Below are 18,447 nucleotides of genomic sequence, written 5' to 3'. Positions count from 1 at the left end.
CTGAAGTCATGGGGCCAGCTGGAGTGGGGGCAAGTATCACAGGAAGCAAGTGGCCAGCATCACGGACACATCTTTACTAGGAATGCCTGTGGTCATTAGCCAAGACCATCATCCTGCTTAGGAAATGTCTACTGAAGCATGGGCAGGATCCCAGTGAACGTATCTAATAGTGATTCTCATTCTTCCTGAGTAAGAGGTGGGAGTGAGAAGGCCAAAACTTGGTGATTAGAGACTTCAGGCTACCTTCAGCTACCTTCTCTTACAAGTAAGAACCACCACGTGAGAAAGTTTAATGTTAATATGCATGAGTTCTAGAATCCTTTCCACTTTCAGAACCAGAGCTACACGCAGAGCACATACCCTGAAGATCTTGTAGACATCGCCGTCACGACTGACATTCACAGGTTCATAGTACAAGCCATCATAAAATGCAGTTTTGACTGGAGTACACCCCCTTGGCTCGACATCTTCCAGGTTGATCCCATTGTAGTAGTAACCATATAAATTGCCCACAGGAAGATAGTAGTACACCTGGAAGATGAGAAGGACCAGTGTAAACACAAGAAAAGTCACAGACAGGTGCAAAATTACATATATTCAAAGTTTATAGTGGCCTTTGAGCAAACCCATAGACTATGGTCAGTTTGCCTAGTGATGTCAGCTTATAAATGATTAAGCAATTCAGCTGATGGTATAAAAGACAGACTGGACTCTGCCCCCTCCCTCTGAGCTGCAATGATTTTGTGGGGTGAACTTGAGCAAAAAGCGGAGATATACTCCAGAGTTAAGCGGACAGGAGTCTGGAGTCTGGTAAGATACTAGCTGACATATAGCTTTTGTTCTGGGTTCAAGGCCTATTTGAGCTATAAAATGCAATTTTGACATATTCACTCCCCAGGGAGGAACTCAACATTCAAGGATTTACATTAGCCATATTCTTAGGACGTGTGTTACACTGTTATGCTTTCCAAAAGTAAATGTTCCACTATCAGTTTTTGACTTTGAAGCATACAAGTGCCATAGGCCTTTCTTTAATCATTGAGCTGTGTGTTTCCAAGGGAAAAACAAAAACAGAGCCAGCAGCAGAGAGATCATAGGTGGGAGTTGGAATGTAATTCTGGATGCCTCTAAGTCAAAAGAACACAGAACTGGTGATGTTGCTTACGCTTTCAGCAGATAGTTGTCGCTCAGGCTGAAGAAGAAGGACACTCTTATCTACAGCTTGCAAGGCACAGTAGGAGTTGGCAGCAGCTTCAAGATGGAGATTGACTTTAGAGCCTGGGAGACCTTGTTTTTCGGAGAACTCGAGCTGGAGCTGGAAATTAATAAATCCAAGACAACCATACAGGAATTAAAGAGGATCAGCTTGGCACATAGATGTAAACCTTAGCTTTCACCTGCACTCTCTTTGCTCTCTGTGGGACAACATCTTACTTACAGATGTCTTTTCCAAATACTTCTGTAAAAACCCACTATCTCTATAGTCCTCCAGTCACCTCCATCTCCACACTTCATTGAGAACTTTGTTTGAGTCCTACCATACATATCAATTTCAGGGACAGTTCCTCATGTTCCCAGGTACATCTGTACCTTTTCCATTCCTAAAGGCCAGCCCTAGTGCAGAGCCCTTGATGAAGTCATTCCTTAACTGTTCTCTCAGCAAAGAGACAGTTGATACAGATCTTGGTAGGAAAGTAAATGTTTTTACCTTGTTTCTGAAGCATACTTCACTCTGTATCCAAGAGCTGTCAGCCACTATCTCCCCATGAGGATGTACTGTGTACAGCAAAAGCGTGGAGCTGGGGGCAAGGTCCTCAGTGACATTTAGCGTGATGGAGAATGTACCTCTGGGAGCTGTGAAAGTAACAGGTAAGAGGGAAGAGCCAACAAAGATTAGGAAAACCTTAGCTTTGGTGGAAGGACCACATATATATGCATAACCTATGAGAATATTTGAAAACTGGAAAGTTGGTTATTGGAAAATTCATCTTTCAGTGGCTGAGGAACATCTTCCATCATAAACACAACAGATACAAACTGGAGAATGCTGAGAGCAGGAAGCTTTGCAGAGAAGGATCTGAGACAGGTTCAAGGTGGACAGGAAAATCTGTGCATGATTGCTAAGAGAAAAGCATAACATTGCCTCTATGTCTCAGATCTGGAACCTCCTACACCAGAGGAGATAGGCCAATCTGCTGACCTAAGGCAGAGTTCTCTAAGAAATACGAAGTTCTTATCTACATGCATGTCAACTCCTCAGGCAGGGACAGAAATTAAGCTTTCACGTAAGTTTTGGTGAGTCACACACTATTACACAAAGTAGTGTTAGCCCCCAGTAATGTGGAAAACCCACATGGCTTCAAGATTATTTCATGAAGGGAAATAACTGCCTTTTGATGAATGGGATGCCTTTCCCTAAACCATAGAAAAACCTATACTGTGCAGTCATACTGCATTAATACCCAGAGGAAGACCAAAGATGGCAAATACTAAACATTCTTACATATGGAGTGAGACTTACTTAAGCCACCTACTGAACACTGTAACTAAACTAAATTTGCCAAGAAAATGTATTTTTAACAATGAAAGAATGAAGTTCACTTTGCTGTGAGTGGTAGAATTGCTGGTTATTTGGAGACTTATGAAAGTGTAGTGAATTACAAGAAGTTAATTGCTAAATATCCCTGTCAGATGGAGCACTTATTATTTCAAACTTTAAAAAGTTTGAGTCTTCTAATCAGTGCAGTCTTGGATATCATGGAGTAACTGTGAGGCTGTAAATATGCCTCAGCAAGAAATAAAACAGAAGAAAGTAACATTCCTTGGTGTTTGAGCATGACACAAGTTTCATTTTTGGACCAACAAGATCAATTTGATGATCATATGGAGACAGGCAAAAGAAATTTATACTGTATCAGGTCATGTGGTTTAGGAACTAGTACCTGATTTAGCTGCTTTTCTCTGTTTTCATCCATTGTTACAAAAATTATTAACGTTCTGGTGCTCAGAACAATGCTTTATACTGTAAGAAGTAAATGGTCTAGAACTTACCATCAGAGATGCTGACTTCCTTCTGGCCACTGAGAGTAATTTTTCCTTTTGTCATCACCTGAGCATAGAAAAAACTCATGAGACAAGACCAAAAGCCTCTTCCGCCTTCCCCCATGAAATCATTTGTTTTAAGTAGTGTTCTGAGAGGCTTCAAAGACCACCAAGTTGATCTGTGATCTGTAGCCATTGCTTGGCCTGGAGATTTCTGCCTAACACTGTGTTCAAGAGAAGGCAAAAAGAAAAAAGATGTTTTGGTAATCAGTGTAGGACTTACCAAATAGTAGAAGTTTGTGTGCCTGGCATCCTTGTAGCCCTCTGTGTTCAGGAGATAGTGAATGTTGATTGTTCTCTTCTGGCCACAGCTGAGCTTCTCCTTCACTGGCTCGATTTTCACAAAGCTGTTGGTCCGTGAGTAGAAACGCTGGACAGAGAATAAGACTTGGGGCTCCTTATCATTATTCCAGAAGAAGAAGTCTGCACAGTCATCTGGTGCCTGCTTGACCTATGAAGGACAAGTCATAAACAAGGAATCAACAAGGTGGAATATTAAAAAAAAAGGCAGGCAGCTGAGAGGCAAAGGCATCTTCCCTCTAAATTTCTGTGTTGGAAAGCTGATTCAGGAAGCTATCTAAGCCAAGAGCAAGAGATGGTGTGAAGATTTTTTACTTCACCAGTCCAAAATGAGGAAAATTCTGGACACATTACTGTATCCAGACACCTATTCCACATTGTGATCAGGAGGTTAGTTCAGATTCTTGCAGGATTAGTACAGTTTATATAAGATGCTAGGACTTAATGTTCGTTGGAATGGCATTATTCTCAAAAAGCCTTCTTTTTCTCAGCTCTTCCCATCACACTAGAGACAAGGCATGAGAAGATAATGTGTTGGTAAGAGGGACGAATGTCTGTAAGCAGAAATGCAGGGAAGCAGGCAGCAGCAAGAGACTGGAGTGCAACCCAGCTGGATGGGGAAGCCAGGGCAGTGTGTGAGGCAGCTGTGCTATCACAAAGAATTAAGGAAGATAGCTGCAGAAAGGGATTCCTAGCAGACGAAAAAGCAGTGAGTTGCTGAAGATTGCTCCTCGGGGGCAGTTTGCCACTCCTCAGGCACTGGAACTTTCTTGGATTCGTTTGCAAATGTTTCAAGTATTGGAAGATGACTGCCTACTTTCTTCACCTGAAGCAATCCTACCAGCACCCACTGATTGCTTCTAATTCCTCCCTCCAATTAAGTTTTTTTTCTGGAATCAGATTGAAGTCTGTGTTTACTTACTCTCAAATTAAAACTGGGATCAAAGAAGTTGGATGTGTTGATGGAAAAGGTAGCAATGCCATTCTTGTCAGTGGTATAGTTGGCCAGGTATTCACCATTGAGCTCCAGCAGGACAACCTTGTCAGCAACAGGCTTATTGTCTGCACTTGTCACACTGATCTGAACAGTAAGGACACAAAATGGATTCAGAAAAAAACAAAACAAAAAGAACAAGAAATGCACTACTGACCTTAAGCATTGAGGACAATTGCCAGGAGTAGAAATCAAGAATGAAATGTATCTAAGAGGAAAATTCTCAGTATTTTGAAAGAGCAGGATTACTTTGACAGGCAAAGACATGCAATTTCCCTCAGTGCAAGGACAAACTATGCATCACAGAGGGAAAAGAAATTGTTAATATAAATAATCTTGTATAAAAGATTATTTTAATGAAAAGTCCTCCCAGTAGTTAAGTGATCCATCATGTAAGTTAAAAACTACTGAGTGATGATGGATTAAATTCTTTCCTCATGTTCTCCCTCCCTGAGCAAATAGAAACAAGTCTCCAGAGCTCCAGAGCACACACTCTTTGGAGGGCACTGGTTAACAAAACTAAGGTATTCAGATGACTTCATGGTCACAGGTAACCCAGTAGCACTTCCCAGCTCCTGGGAATGTGTGCATACACTCTGTTCCCATTGCATATCAGGATAATGCTGTATGGCTTATCCTTGTTTCTTTGCCTGGGTTTATCTTACGTGTGTAGGTTGGTAAGAAGTTGTAATGTGCTCCAACACCTACACTGCTTTAATTAAAAATCCCTTTGACTGTGTGATGCAACATGGGATACAATCTACCTTCAGCTTAGGCCCAGCCATTGCTGAAGTAGTTCATTGCAGCCTCTTCTTTCCCACCCATATGACCTCTTGCTCACTCAACTTTCAGGCACTCTCTATCTATGGCAGAAGAGAGACTCTGACACTCCAAGTATAATTTTGTTATTTTCTCAAGAAGCATGCAATATAAGGAAAGAATTATGCAGTTGCCACTGTTATGCAACATGGTGACTGGAAGTGGTTATCATAGAATTAGGGAACAGCCACAAATAGGGCATCACAGAGACCATCATGCTGGACCTCAGGGAGGTTTGATCTAAATTATCCTCTAAGGTACTCACCTCGCCATAGTAAGGAATTCCCCTCTTGTAATAAGTATCCATATTTTGGAACATCACTCTGTCATTGTCTTCATGGACTGAAACATAGTCTCTGTTTTTCAACTGGATTCCTGTGAGAAACACCCGGTATGGGAAGAAACAAATATTAGACATAGGCAGAAAATTATTTGTTTTGAAAAGCTCTATGGAGAAGTGATATTCTGAAGGGAAAGCTACATGTAGAAATTTGTGATTGTTGGTTGCTTGTTGGCACAGTTCGGGATCCAGGAGATTCCTCTCAGAGAGTACCACCCGTTAGCTTTAATCATCCACTCCCAAAGTCCACTTGGTGTTACCTGTCCCACTTTCAGTGACGATGCTTTCTACTTCAAGGCTGGTATACATCCTTTCATAGCTGCGGTACAGCTGGAATGTTTTGACAGAGAGAACAGTACTGAGGCAGCCATCCTTCCCCAGCTGAAAAAGAAGCACAAAGGGAAAAGCCTTTTTTTCTAAACTTTTGAAAATTGCTCCTGCGTGTGTATTGCTGAGCCTCTGAAGAGCTTCATGCCCCTACTAACATCTTCAGCTTCAACTTCCTACCCACTCCCCTCCTATCTTAAAACTCTCCCTGGCTCCCTTCTCAGCTCATTGTTTCAACATCACGTACCCTTTCACCTGGAAAACTCTCTTCTCATTCCCCCATGTCTTCTCTATGCTCAAAGCCCTTCTCAAACCCATGCCGCATGATGGCTGAGCTCTGAGACAAAAGCATTTTGAGTTTGATCTAGTGGAGATATCATTAGTTTAACATAATATGTCCTCAAAGACTACCAGTACTGTTCTACTGTTTGCTCTTCGTAAGAAGATAGCTTAAGCATTCCAGGAATAATCACAGTTTTATAATTTCATAAGCTTCCCTCCTTCCTACTTGCTGTTGCAGAGGGAAAAACAGTCTTCTAATAAGGTCACCAGTAAAAACTACCTTTGTGGTCTTTCAGAACTGCCTGTGAGAGAGTGAGAAAAAACATGCCTCTGGGATCATCTGTTGCTCCCCAGGAAATGAATGAAGCCACCAAACACTGTGCTACATACTTGATACTAAATCTTGATGGGAAAGAAAGGTTTTGCCCAGTATCATACCAATCCAGTGACAGCTTGGCAGTTTTCTTCCTTCCGCTTCTCACACCGTGGACTATAAAAGCGCTGCTGACACACGTTGACTTGGGCATTCCCTTGCACTGGCTGTCCATAAGTGTACCTAGGAGATGAGACACAATTGTGTGGACTTACTATGGAACCTGCAAAGATTCCAGAGCAATGCAGACTCTAAACCCTTCAGGAGCACCTAGAGAACACAGAAAAGTAGCTGGGAATTACCTTCGACTATTTTTAGTCTGGTTTTGACATCTTGTTTAAAAAGCCTGCTTTACCATTGTCTTGGTATAGTCGTTCTTGAAAGCCTGAAGCTGGAAAGTGGTGTTGGGCTCAGGGCTGGGGTAACACTCCCTGATGTCTGCTTTTTCTTGTTAACACCTTATGCAAAGCAGGATGTAAAGAGCCCTATTCGACCCTCTGGTTCATGCCATTCTGCCCTTTGGCAGCGTCACAGGAATCTTAGTGATAGACTCTCCTGTACTATTTCTCTCCTTTTCTGTAATAATAAAAAACAACAGCTAGTGAATATGTAGTGCTTGACATCTTAAAACTGCTGTACATATTCTCCCAGTTCTTATTCTGATATACAGCAGAAGGACAGTAATCATATTTCATGTCATGGAAGTCAGAGCTAAAGAAATCACTCAAATCCATTCTCTGAATAAGCAGCAGGGTCCTTGCTTCCCAGCAAGGCACACCATCCTCTACCCTGTGCTTCTTCTGCACAAAGGTGGTGTTCTCAGCTGTGATACTTACGAAGCACAAACATTCACCCTGATTTCTTCATCAAAGAAAGAGATCCTTGTTGGCACACTGGCTGTCACTTCAAATTTTGGCAGCACTGGGGAATGCAATATGAATATGACTGATGAGAAGCTGCATGCCATAGGCAGGTGTGTGTGTAAGACAGTAAAAAAAAAAAAACAAAAACCAAGAACCCCAAAAACCGGTTGGCAAAGGCATTTTCGCCAACAAGGGAGAGAAAAGAGTTCAGAGAAAATCTATCTGGAAAGAAACTGTAAGACAATATTGGGGAAAAATACAACTTTTGGATTACTAACTTCCTTAAATTGCAACTATAAATGTACCGATGATGGCAACAACCACAGTAAGAACTGTGATAAAACATTTTAATTCACTATACACTTATTTCAAGAGAACTCCAAGGGGGACGAATGCTGAAGTCTAAAACTGGTTAAGCATTGGAGAGGTTATTATGCCATCTATCCCCATTGAAAGAGAAAGGCAACAGATTAAGTAAAATAGTAAAATCAAATAGGTCACTGTCACTCCCTCTTTTGAGCTTATCTTTTGTTCTAGGTCACAAGCAATAATGACAACACAGCTGGAAAATGCCTTTTTCTTGTGCGTACATAGACCTGAGACTGGGAGGCATGAAAAACCTCTGGAGGGTGAGGAAAGTTGTTTTATTGCCCTCACAAAAAAAAGCAAAAAAAGTTGCCGGTCTCCCAGGCCTTCTCTGGGGACTACTAAGGAGAACTTGCCACTACAGGATGAGAAAACTTGTAAAATCAAACTGAGTTTAGCAACTCCATTTATATGGTCTCCTCCAGACCATACAAAGGTTGCTATGAAAGCTTTAGCACTTCCACTACCCACTGTTTTCCATCGTGCACTTCCATTGGATATCCAGCCTCCCTCTGTAACAATCTGATATCTATAATTTAATTTGTCTAATAAATAATATCTTCATATTTCTACTGTCTATTTTATCCTAGTGTTCTTCATACAGTGATGTCTTCCACAAAAGAGGGCAGGCCTGTCTCATTCACTTTGCCTCTAAATAGTCAGAGAATGTAGGGCCGGAGTGATAAGAAGTGATTTTGAAAGTCATACAGTGACTTTGTGCCAAGCTCAGGGAAAAATTAGATTTGTAATTTATTGCTTTTTCTCTTTTTGCCTTCACTTTCTCCACCCAGTTCTCTCGATATTTTTGCTTCTCAGGCATGATGTGCAGAATTCAAAGCACTTAAACTCTGCATTAGAAGCTCCTATCTGACTAGGCAGAGACTGCCTTATTACTGGTGCAGGACAATTCCCAGTCATTGCTTACCGTATTCCTCCACTGTGAAGTACTGGTACTGCTTTTCACCTGACTCCTTCTCTGCAGTGATTTGGTAGGACCCCAGAATAGGCTCTGAGATTAGTGGAAAAGAGAGCTGGACAATTCCATTCTTAGATTCTACCTCCAGCCACTGGAAGATTTTGTTTTGCTCTGGATCCTGATGAGTAAAGGGAAGGAAATATACGAAAGCCTTTATCATTTGGTTTCTTGTCATCTTTTAAGGCTAAGGGCACCACAGTGTGAATGTGAGTTTGGTCTAATGACTTTTGCTCTGACTTGTCATTATTTTTCCAGATCTATTTGTGCATTAAACAAGCCTAATTTATGTTTAGCTGGAAATTACCTACACTGCTAGGTGATCTGAAATAATCCAAGTATAACTACATGATTTGGACTAGGGCTTGCTTATCTGCAGCTCTTCTAGCATGAGTCTTTTTGGTTTAACTTCTTCTGTAAAATAGGAATATTATGCTGGCCTCCCTTAGGATGTGCTTTGATTTAGTGATGTGAAATGCCATAGGCGGCTGATTAATTTTTAGCTTGACCCTCCAGCAGAACATCACATTCCAGAAAGTCAATGTTCTTACACCTGTATGAGGGTGTTTCACTAGCCCATTTACTGTGGTCCCATGCCATCTCTGACTAGCATCTCCAGCTCTGCTGATTTCTTCTTCATGGGTACTGCCACTGTTCAGCCCCAAGCCCATTGGCTCCAACTAGTGTGCTCAGCTCAGTCTCATTCAGCTACTGACACTATGGGAAATTATGAAGCACACACAGCCTTTCCAAAGCACCTTGTGCTTTAATGACATGTTGCATCTCTTACCTCAATGGTGATTCGAGGATACTGGAGGAGGAAAGAAGAGAAAGAAAAAAAGAAAAAAATTATCAAAACATCAATAAGTTAACCGGGGAGCTTGAAAAATACTGGAACATAAAGAAGGGTGTGAACAGCTTTCTCAGGATACAGAAAACTGGGTCAAAGAAGCGTTTTGATATTACTGTCTGTAATTAAAGAGGTAATTCTAAGGGAATAATCTGTTTGTGAATTTATCTTTTCTACAAAAATGCCAAGTATCTTTCTACATATCTGAGGCAGATGAAATGATTACAAAATATGAGCACTGTGGGAAATTTTCAGGAGTGTTTTCAGAGCCTTTGCATTCTATAACGTCAGGGGTGGGATGGAGCGTAAAGTTAAGGAGTGAGAGCAGTTCTCCAAAACCACCAGGTCTTCTAAATTCAATTTCTAAGTGAGAAAGCATCAGAGAACAGGTACTCCAAGAGGGTGCTTGAACAACCTTGAATATCACTCATACTTACTGCCTCCCGAACAGGTCTGAACTGGCTGTCCAAAGACACCACACGAATCATCACTGAAAAAGACGTAGGACAAAAAAGAATCATTCACTGTAGCATTTGTAAATCACTTCCAACAAATCTTGCCCAGGCTTTTAAGGAGCACTAAGGAGTCCCCAGAGAAATAGAAAGGATTTTGTTATCTCAACCAGTGAAAAACAAAGCCAAACTAAACTCGTCAGCTGAAATATCTCAGTGCTGACCCACTGGGACTAGTGTAACCTCTACAGTAAATACAAATACTTAGTACTGCCTTTAATTCTTCTTGAAGAGCTCAGTTCTTTGGAGCATTTCCTAAAAAACTGTTTATACAAACTAATTCACTGAAAAAATCAAGGAGAAGCAAGAATTAGTCTTTATTCTAAGTGTAAACCCTGTGATCATGCTAACTATACCTCCTCTAGTCCTGTCATTTAAGTGTCATGATGGAATCAGCACTATGAATTAGATTGGCAGTTAATTAGAAAGAGATGTTGACAAGAAATTACATGCTGACTTTATTTTTATACAAATTTTATGAATTCCAAGCTTAATCAATTACTTGTGTTTCTAAGGACACTTTTGTAAACCTGTCAGAACTCAAGATTCCATAAATGCAATTAACTCAGTAAAAGAAATGAGCTCTACTAATATGTTGAAATTTTGTGTATAGGTTCGATTTTTCAGTGACTTGATGGACACAAATTTGGATGAAAATCAAATGCTATCTGAAGGATTGCTCATGGATATTGCAGTCTATGCTCCACAGGAGGAAATCCTTGCCATTTTGGACCCACCCTTGCATTCAGTTGCCTAGTTCACTATCTGACATAAACTCCTCAGTCACCTTTTTGTCCTGGTTTGTAGATGGGTTTGTCTGTCTGGATGAAGACAATATTATCCACATTTTGAATCGCCACTGATCTTCTCTCAGCTAAGTTGACTGTGGTGCCTTTGGCAGAGAAGGAAATGAATGCCAGGGGGTCAGAAGTAGCAGGAGGAACCTGAGGAAAAACAAAATACCAGAATAAAAGTGGTAGATGGCACAGTGCCCAGGGTTATTGAGTAAGATACTGACTGTCAAGTGAGTCATAATTAGTTTGTACAAAATAATGAGAAGCCCCATCTTTGCCAGTGAGACAGTTTCTGGGAATTTCTGCCATGGAAGTCCCATAATCTGTCACCAGATACTACAGTTTTAAGCTGTGCTCTGTCCTATACCTTTCCCCATCTTATGTAGCTACCTACTCATATGGAGGCTGCCCCACACATAGAGCTAAATTCTGAAGTGTTTTCTCCTCCTCCATTCTGAAAGACCTAACCCTGGGACTTGTCATATCTGTCCAGATCTTGCAGAGTGACAGGAAAGGGAATGATCCCAGCAGGGTTTTCCATCTTGACAATTGTGACAGTCCTACAGGGAGCATGAATTTGTGATAGCAAGCAAAAGCTTTTTTCTATTCACTCACTGAATGGAGGTGGAAAGTCTTCCTCCAGCTCCCTCTGACAACCCATATGTCTTTTTCCTGTCTATACTGTGGGTCTTTCCATAATTTTATCTTGTTCCATCCTATTGCCTGCCTGGACTCCTCATCTTGTTCCCCTCAATGAAGAAGAGAGTTGCACTTAGGATTATTTCAGCTTATACTTTAGATACTCCTATTCAGGAGTATCTAAAGAGAAAATACCTTGAACTCATAGCACTTGAAGAAATCATTCTTTGCCACAGAATCCTCAAAGAGAGTCGTCTGGACACTGCCATATTCCAGGACAGCACTTAGAGACAGAGGCTCATTGAGGCTGTGGAACTGCACACAAGCCGTCTGGGGAGAGTCGCTCCGCACCACTGTGGGGACCAGCAGCACATACTGACTGTAAGAAAGAAGACCACATCAGGGAGTTCAGTCATGAAGGAAAGCCAAAGTAAACAGGAGAAGAAAATACCACAGAAACACCATTCATGTGAAGGAAGACATGGTCCAAAGCTTACTCAGATCAGTAGAAGGACTTCTGTTTCTTTCAATGAATTTTGAATGATATGCTAAGAAAATACAGACAACAATTTTTTTGTCCCTCGTGGTTGTTTCTGAGCTGAGAGACTGGCATAATTCTATGAAGTATCTTACCCAGCATGATATTACATCTTTCCATTCCAGGTATTTACACAACTCTAGCTACTGAAGTGCCTAAACCCCTGTCAAGCATAACTGCATTCAATCTCCTGTGACTTATACATGTACTTAAACCTCTGGAACCTCCCATAAGGAGCTTCTTTTCCAGATCAGTGACAAAATCACTAGTTAGTGATTGCAACAAATTTTTAATTTCTTTTTCTCTGTATGTCAACCTTTCGATAAGAACTGATGTTAGTTAGTATAATTCAAAAGAAATTATACTACTTTTCTATTTTGTGGAATATACCAGGGAACACTCAATCTAAACCATATAGTCTGTTGTGTTTCCATTCCTCTCCCTGTGTTGCTTGCTTTTCTTCTTTCTTCCACTGGGCTTCTCTAGTTATACTGCTCTGTATAATTAGGGCAACCTTCCATCCCCATATTCTTTATCTGAAAATCAGTGTTTCATATTTGCTATATTTGGCTAAGGTTCTATAGCTGGCTTCCCATTGTCTGCTGCCCAAACTGGTCTTCCTAAATAATGCATGACAGAATTGGTGACTTGGTTCTGCAGCACATCATGAATAGCATAATATTTTCTTGGTAATCTAATCCTTTCCCTTTTTTTCTTTTTTCTACCTCCCACAACTTTGCTTGTTTGTATTGTCTTTATTGTTGTTTTCACTTCCCAGTTCAAACTTCACCATATTCAAGGACAGAAAGTAATACAGTTGAAACCAACAGTTTACATGAGCAAACTAAACCTGGTGACTTTCACAGTATTTACCTCTAGAACTTTTGACAACAGGATTTAAGCTCTAACGCTGGTGTGTTTTTAAAATTGTGTCTGAAATCTTCTATTTGTATAAAGCCATGGAAATAGACAATGCTGACAACACATCAGGTTAATACTAATACTAGTACTAGGATTGCCATTCAGCATAGTCACTGCAACCAGCCATTATTTGTCCCCTAGCACCTCCTCATACACCAGGCTCTCTCTGTACTGCTGATGCATATCAATCCTGATCATTAATATTACTTGTTAGTCTAGTCTTGAATCTCCTCCCCACTTTAGCCATACACTTCAGACTTCATCTACTCCATTTCTAGGTTTCTGTCATTCAAATCAGATTTCATAGCAGTTTTATGATGAAAAACATCATTCCAAATCGTGCCCCAGAACCTAGGTCTCAAACATCCAATTAATTATATAGCAATGTCCCAGAACAAATTAACTAGTGAGGATAATAAAATATTTTATCATAAAAATACAGAATGTAAGCATTCTTACAGTTCAGAAGATGCTCTGGCAATCCAATTCAGGGACAGAATACTCAGAAGAATTCTGGACCACATCTCTGCCTGTAAAGAAGAAAGCTCAAGTCTTGTGGCTTTTAAATTGTCCTGAGATGGTGCTCCTCCTCCATGGCTTCAGTCATATTCTAACAAATGACATCTACATAAAATTTGCATAGGTTCATCTTACTCTCTCCTCTCTGTTCTCACACTCCTTGATCTCAAACAATAGCTTAGGAAAGCTCTCATATTTCACATAGCTTTGTGAGGTATTGCAAGCCAAACCGGTTCCTGCACATCTGAATGTTTTATTGAAGCTTACCTCTGATTATCATGTAATTGGCTGAAGATTCCTAATGTATCAACCTGCTAGTATTTGGCACTACTTGAGTATTTCCTTGTTATGTGAAGATCCCACATAGATATGTCTCACGAAACATAAATAACCATAACACAGTGCTATTGTGTGCCTGAGCAGGGGCCTGGGAAGCAATAATGCAGCAGCAGTATATACCACAGAATCACAGGATCATCCTGGTTGGAAAGGAGCTCTGAGATTATCAAGTCCAACCCTTAATCCACTACCACCATGGTTACAAGATCATGGGACTAAGTGCCACATCAGTCTCTTTTTAAAAACATCCAAGCACAGAGAATCCACCACCTCCCTGGGCAACCCATTCCAATGTCTGATCACCTTCTCTGTAAAGAATTTGTTCCTAATATCTAGCCTAAACCTTAAGCAGAGCTAAAGTCCATTCCCTCTTGTCTTACTGGTAGCTGCCTGGGAGAAGAGACCGACCCCCCCTGGCTACACCCTCCTTTCAGGGAGTTGTAGAGAGTGACGAGGTCTCCCCTGAGCCTCCACCAGACTAATTATGCAGCAAGAGTTGCACTCAGTATAGCACAGAAGAAAACTCCTGACTGTAACCTGAATGTCTTACTGCAGACTGTAGCATTCAGCAAGGAATGGTGCTGGCTAGTTGTACACCATTTTTGCCAGTGGTCAGGACAAGTATATCCCTAGGGAAAGAAATCTGATAGCAGTAATTCATTTGTTCATTCATCTGTTTGTAAGTCTGCTTTTTCCCTTTATCCCTGCACCCCACCATCAAACAACTTGCAAGCCTGTTAGTGAATTTTAAGTCTGACTGAGAAGTTTCAGAATAATCAAGAACAGAATCCTAAAATAATCTATTAGGGGACATCCTGACATACAGTGGTCCTACCTCTTTTTTTTTTAGCACGTCCAGCTTCAAAGCATGTCCAGTCAAGTTTTTACTACCTCTGAAGATGGAGAGTCCATGCACATCGTCTCTGGATGTCTGCTCCCATGCTTAACTATCCCTGTTGTGAAGATTTTCATTAGATCAGAATTTCCCTTACTGTATCTTGTGCCCATTGCATTTTGTTCTTTCACCATGCACACTGAGAAGAATCTGTCTTCTTCATAATCCCACTTCACATAGTGGAAGACTGAAATTACATCCACTTTTATTCTTTGTTTCTCCAGGCTGAATAAATGAGACTGTCTCAGGTCCTTTCTGTAGGTTTGTTTCAGCCACTGACCATTTCAGTGACCTTCTACTAGACACCCTCCAGTTTTTTTCAGTGTTTTTCTTGTACTGTGGAGTCAAATCTGTGCACAGAACTTCATCTGTGGTCTCAAAACTGATGAATAGAAAGGAAGAATCAGTTTCCCTGATATGCTAGTTACACTCTTGGTAATACAGCCTGAACACTGGAAACCAAATAATCTATAGTAGTGAGAGACTATAGTAGCATTCACACTTTTACACAGGAAAATAAAATAAATAAATAAATGGAACAAGTAAAACAACACCAAACCAAAATAAGATAGCCAATTAACAAGTGAGTAACTGCAACCTAGGGGAAAGAACAAGCAATCTTCCCTCCTCTTCTTCCTCAGTCAAACAGGTGATGAATGGGAAGAGGAGGCTGAGTACACTGTAGTAATTAGGGACATGAAAGACAGTTAGGAGCACTGAAAAATGTGTTGAACAACGCAGAGTGGGCCAGAGGTTATTCCAGTGGTAAGAGGTCTGAGAAGGAAATGAGGCCTGTCCTAGTGATGTGAGACTGCTGAAAGCCTGATTCTATCAATTTCACATCTCATCGTTGCTAGCCATGCAGGGATTATTCTTTCCATTAGTATGGGCAATACCCTAAACTACCCATGCCTTGCCAGCTTACCCATCTCTCCCTGAAGCTTTCTGATGACCAACTTAGGACACAAAGGAAACTGATCCAGGTGCTGCTGGATCTACTATCTATTCCCACTGAGTTACCAGTGAGAAGTGTTGCACAAATTTTCCCAAAATGATCTGACATTGAAGTGACAATGCTATGAGGCAGGCACACAGTGTGCTGCAAACAGGGCGGTCACATTGTGAAGTAAGCTGCTGCATTAGTTGCAATGAGGGCAGAAGACAGCTAAGAATATGTCACAGACATGTTTGTGTTTGCAACTTTGAAGTGCCTCAGCTTCCATGCTTTACTGCAAACAGGTACTAAGTAATAGACAAAAAGTAATAAAGAGGAGAAAAGGATATCGCAATCAATTCCAGAGCTCTGGTGCAAATTGCTCCAGAAGTTCATGTTTTATTTGAGTGTAGCATGGCTTTAACATGAATATAAGAGGGCTTTCATGTAGATGAACACGGAAAAGAGAAAAACTGAAAAACTGAAATCTTGGAAGATCTAATGTACAGATAAATTAAAGAGCATGTGTTATCTGGAAAAAAGCTATTAAATTCATTTAGTGAAATTACTGATCCTGGAGAATCTCTTTGTATTGCAGCAATGTTGTGATAAAAAAAAGTAAACTCAGATCTTTGTGTACATTACTGCCAAGTCATGGACAGCTCACAGTGTAATGCAGAAATTATTTCACTTGTCTTTGGTCAGAAGGAAAACCAGGGATTAAGAAACTAGGAGTGGGAGGGGATTAAATATCTGGAAGCATGCAGATTGGGATTAAATACGGGGGAGACAAAGAACCTCACACTAAGCACTTGTTACAAGACAAACACAGAAGGTGCCTTGATACAGGATGCCATAAAAAGTGATCTGTGTACCTTAGACTGACAATACTTTGTATTGGCATAAGGAAAGATATGATTGGAGAAGATAATTTGGCTAGAAACTTGATGAAAAGAGGAACAGTGACAAATGCACTTCAAAACCAAACCAGTGCAAATACTGGCTTAAGCATCAAATGTATACTTGACTTTCAAAGTTCATGTTTCATGCTCATTGGACAGCAGAAAATCAAGATTTCTTCAACTTATTCAGTTCAGACTTCTGGTAATTACTATATGTGCTGTCTCTTAAGAAGAATTTTATATAATCATGCAGGGTCAATTGTTGCAGTTGCATTGGGAATGTATGGTTTCCACAAATAGTTTTCTTTCACATAAAGTTGAATTTACCAATTCATTTTATTGCATCAGATGCACCTGTCTGTTTCTTTTCTTCTACACTGGGCACTCTTACATACACAGCAGAGCAATGTGAACTGAGAGCAGTTAATCTCAGTGTTTTGCATGTACACTGCAGTCACAACAGAGACTTAAATGTGGTTGCATCTAGCCCACCTCTGATGCCCTAGATAACTTGCTAGAGCATCTCAGATGTCCCTACACTGTTCCAAAATTCCAAATATAGCTGCATGTGCAGAATCTAGATGTAGTCACAAATTACAAAATAAAAACCTCAAAGAACCACATTTGCCATACAGAACGTTGCTTAGACTGAAAGGGTCATTAAGACATTCAAATTCTCTGTCAATACACATCTAAGTCATGCCTGTTTACTTTATGTCAGAGAAACAGCAGGAAGTTCAGTGGAAACATGAGCATCTTTCAGGAGTGAAACCTTGGGTTATCCAGAAGAATGAGTAATACATAATTACTTGTGTATCTTCTATGTCACCACTTGATATTTGCATAACACTTAAGGACTGAGAGTACTTTCTAAGTCACGACTTCACCTGAGATGAAGTACAAACAATCCACCCCACACTACAATACGTTTTTTGTTGTTTAATATTTTTAAAACAAGTAAATGAGGACCTAGAGCCCCAGTGTCCAATTCACTTATGTAACTAACTCTCATCAACGGTTGTGAGCTCAGAAATTTCTGTTGTAATCTTTTAAATGCTTTCTTGCAGGGACCAAAGACCTTGCAGCTCAAATCACTTTGTGTGTCCTCATCTCTTTTTCCAAGGAATGGGATCACACCATTCCCTTGAAGAATTTGCATTTTCCAGGAGATAGAACCTTTGTAACCTTAGATGTTAGAAAACCCTTAGAGGGATTCATAGCCTTTCCAGCCCTGGGTACCTTCATGTAACACCACTGCCACAGGTACAACTCATATGGTGAGGCCATGCCCTTTCAGTTAACACTTCACAGAAGGGTATTAGCAGATCGCTTGGCTCTCTTGATCTTATTCCTAGTTTCTCCACCCTGCATGCATGCCAGTTGACCACGGGGAACTATTTTGAAATAAAGGTATCTGCTCTGGAATGGACTGATTTGTTCCTTCCAGGGAGAAAACTCAATACAGTTCTGGAGATAATTATTTAGGGATCACTACTCATGGTGGATTGGACCAGAGTGTGCTAGGTGCCCTTGTGTTTTGTCAGTAAGCTTGGCACCTGTAGTCACCCCTACATGTCTCCATTGTGCACCTCAGAACATGCTACACTTAATCAGACAGCAGCAAGGTCCTTGTGTTACTTCTGCATTTATATAGAAGACCAGGGACTAATACCATGCAATTCTCCAACTCTGACCTGTTCTAGATCCCTGAGTTGGTGAGCACAGGTTACACCATGTAACCTGCTCAGAGATTACTCCCTGAAAAGGATGCATTTAGCAACAGAGATACTATCTCTGCTGTCTCCTTTTGGCTGTCCTTTGATTACAGCAGGAAATCTGTGAGCACGATATGTGATATTCAGTAG

At 40.7% G+C, this 18,447-nt stretch overlaps 1 protein-coding gene across 1 annotated transcript in view; it reads right to left on the bottom strand.

Annotated features, from left to right (window-relative positions):
- Positions 1-13,642, bottom strand: part of LOC103536956 (ovostatin) — a 29,984-nt gene extending 16,342 nt beyond the window's left edge. The window contains exons 1-17 of the mRNA XM_008503203.2: positions 13,622-13,642; positions 13,453-13,523; positions 11,730-11,913; positions 10,889-11,045; positions 10,027-10,079; positions 9,530-9,550; positions 8,692-8,860; positions 7,374-7,458; positions 6,603-6,720; positions 5,816-5,936; positions 5,481-5,590; positions 4,325-4,483; positions 3,326-3,553; positions 3,052-3,109; positions 1,709-1,854; positions 1,166-1,315; positions 361-531 (exon numbers count right to left, since the gene is read on the bottom strand). Coding sequence (XP_008501425.2) covers positions 361-531; positions 1,166-1,315; positions 1,709-1,854; positions 3,052-3,109; positions 3,326-3,553; positions 4,325-4,483; positions 5,481-5,590; positions 5,816-5,936; positions 6,603-6,720; positions 7,374-7,458; positions 8,692-8,860; positions 9,530-9,550; positions 10,027-10,079; positions 10,889-11,045; positions 11,730-11,913; positions 13,453-13,523; positions 13,622-13,642 — 2,022 coding nt within the window. The remainder of the gene's footprint in view (positions 1-360; positions 532-1,165; positions 1,316-1,708; positions 1,855-3,051; positions 3,110-3,325; positions 3,554-4,324; positions 4,484-5,480; positions 5,591-5,815; positions 5,937-6,602; positions 6,721-7,373; positions 7,459-8,691; positions 8,861-9,529; positions 9,551-10,026; positions 10,080-10,888; positions 11,046-11,729; positions 11,914-13,452; positions 13,524-13,621) is intronic.
- Between the last annotated feature and the right edge of the window lie 4,805 nt (positions 13,643-18,447).

Source organism: Calypte anna, chromosome 1, assembly GCF_003957555.1.
Source record: "Calypte anna isolate BGI_N300 chromosome 1, bCalAnn1_v1.p, whole genome shotgun sequence".
In the NCBI taxonomy this organism is placed as follows: Eukaryota; Metazoa; Chordata; class Aves; order Apodiformes; family Trochilidae; genus Calypte; species Calypte anna.
This window is presented reverse-complemented; position numbering and strand designations above follow the sequence as displayed.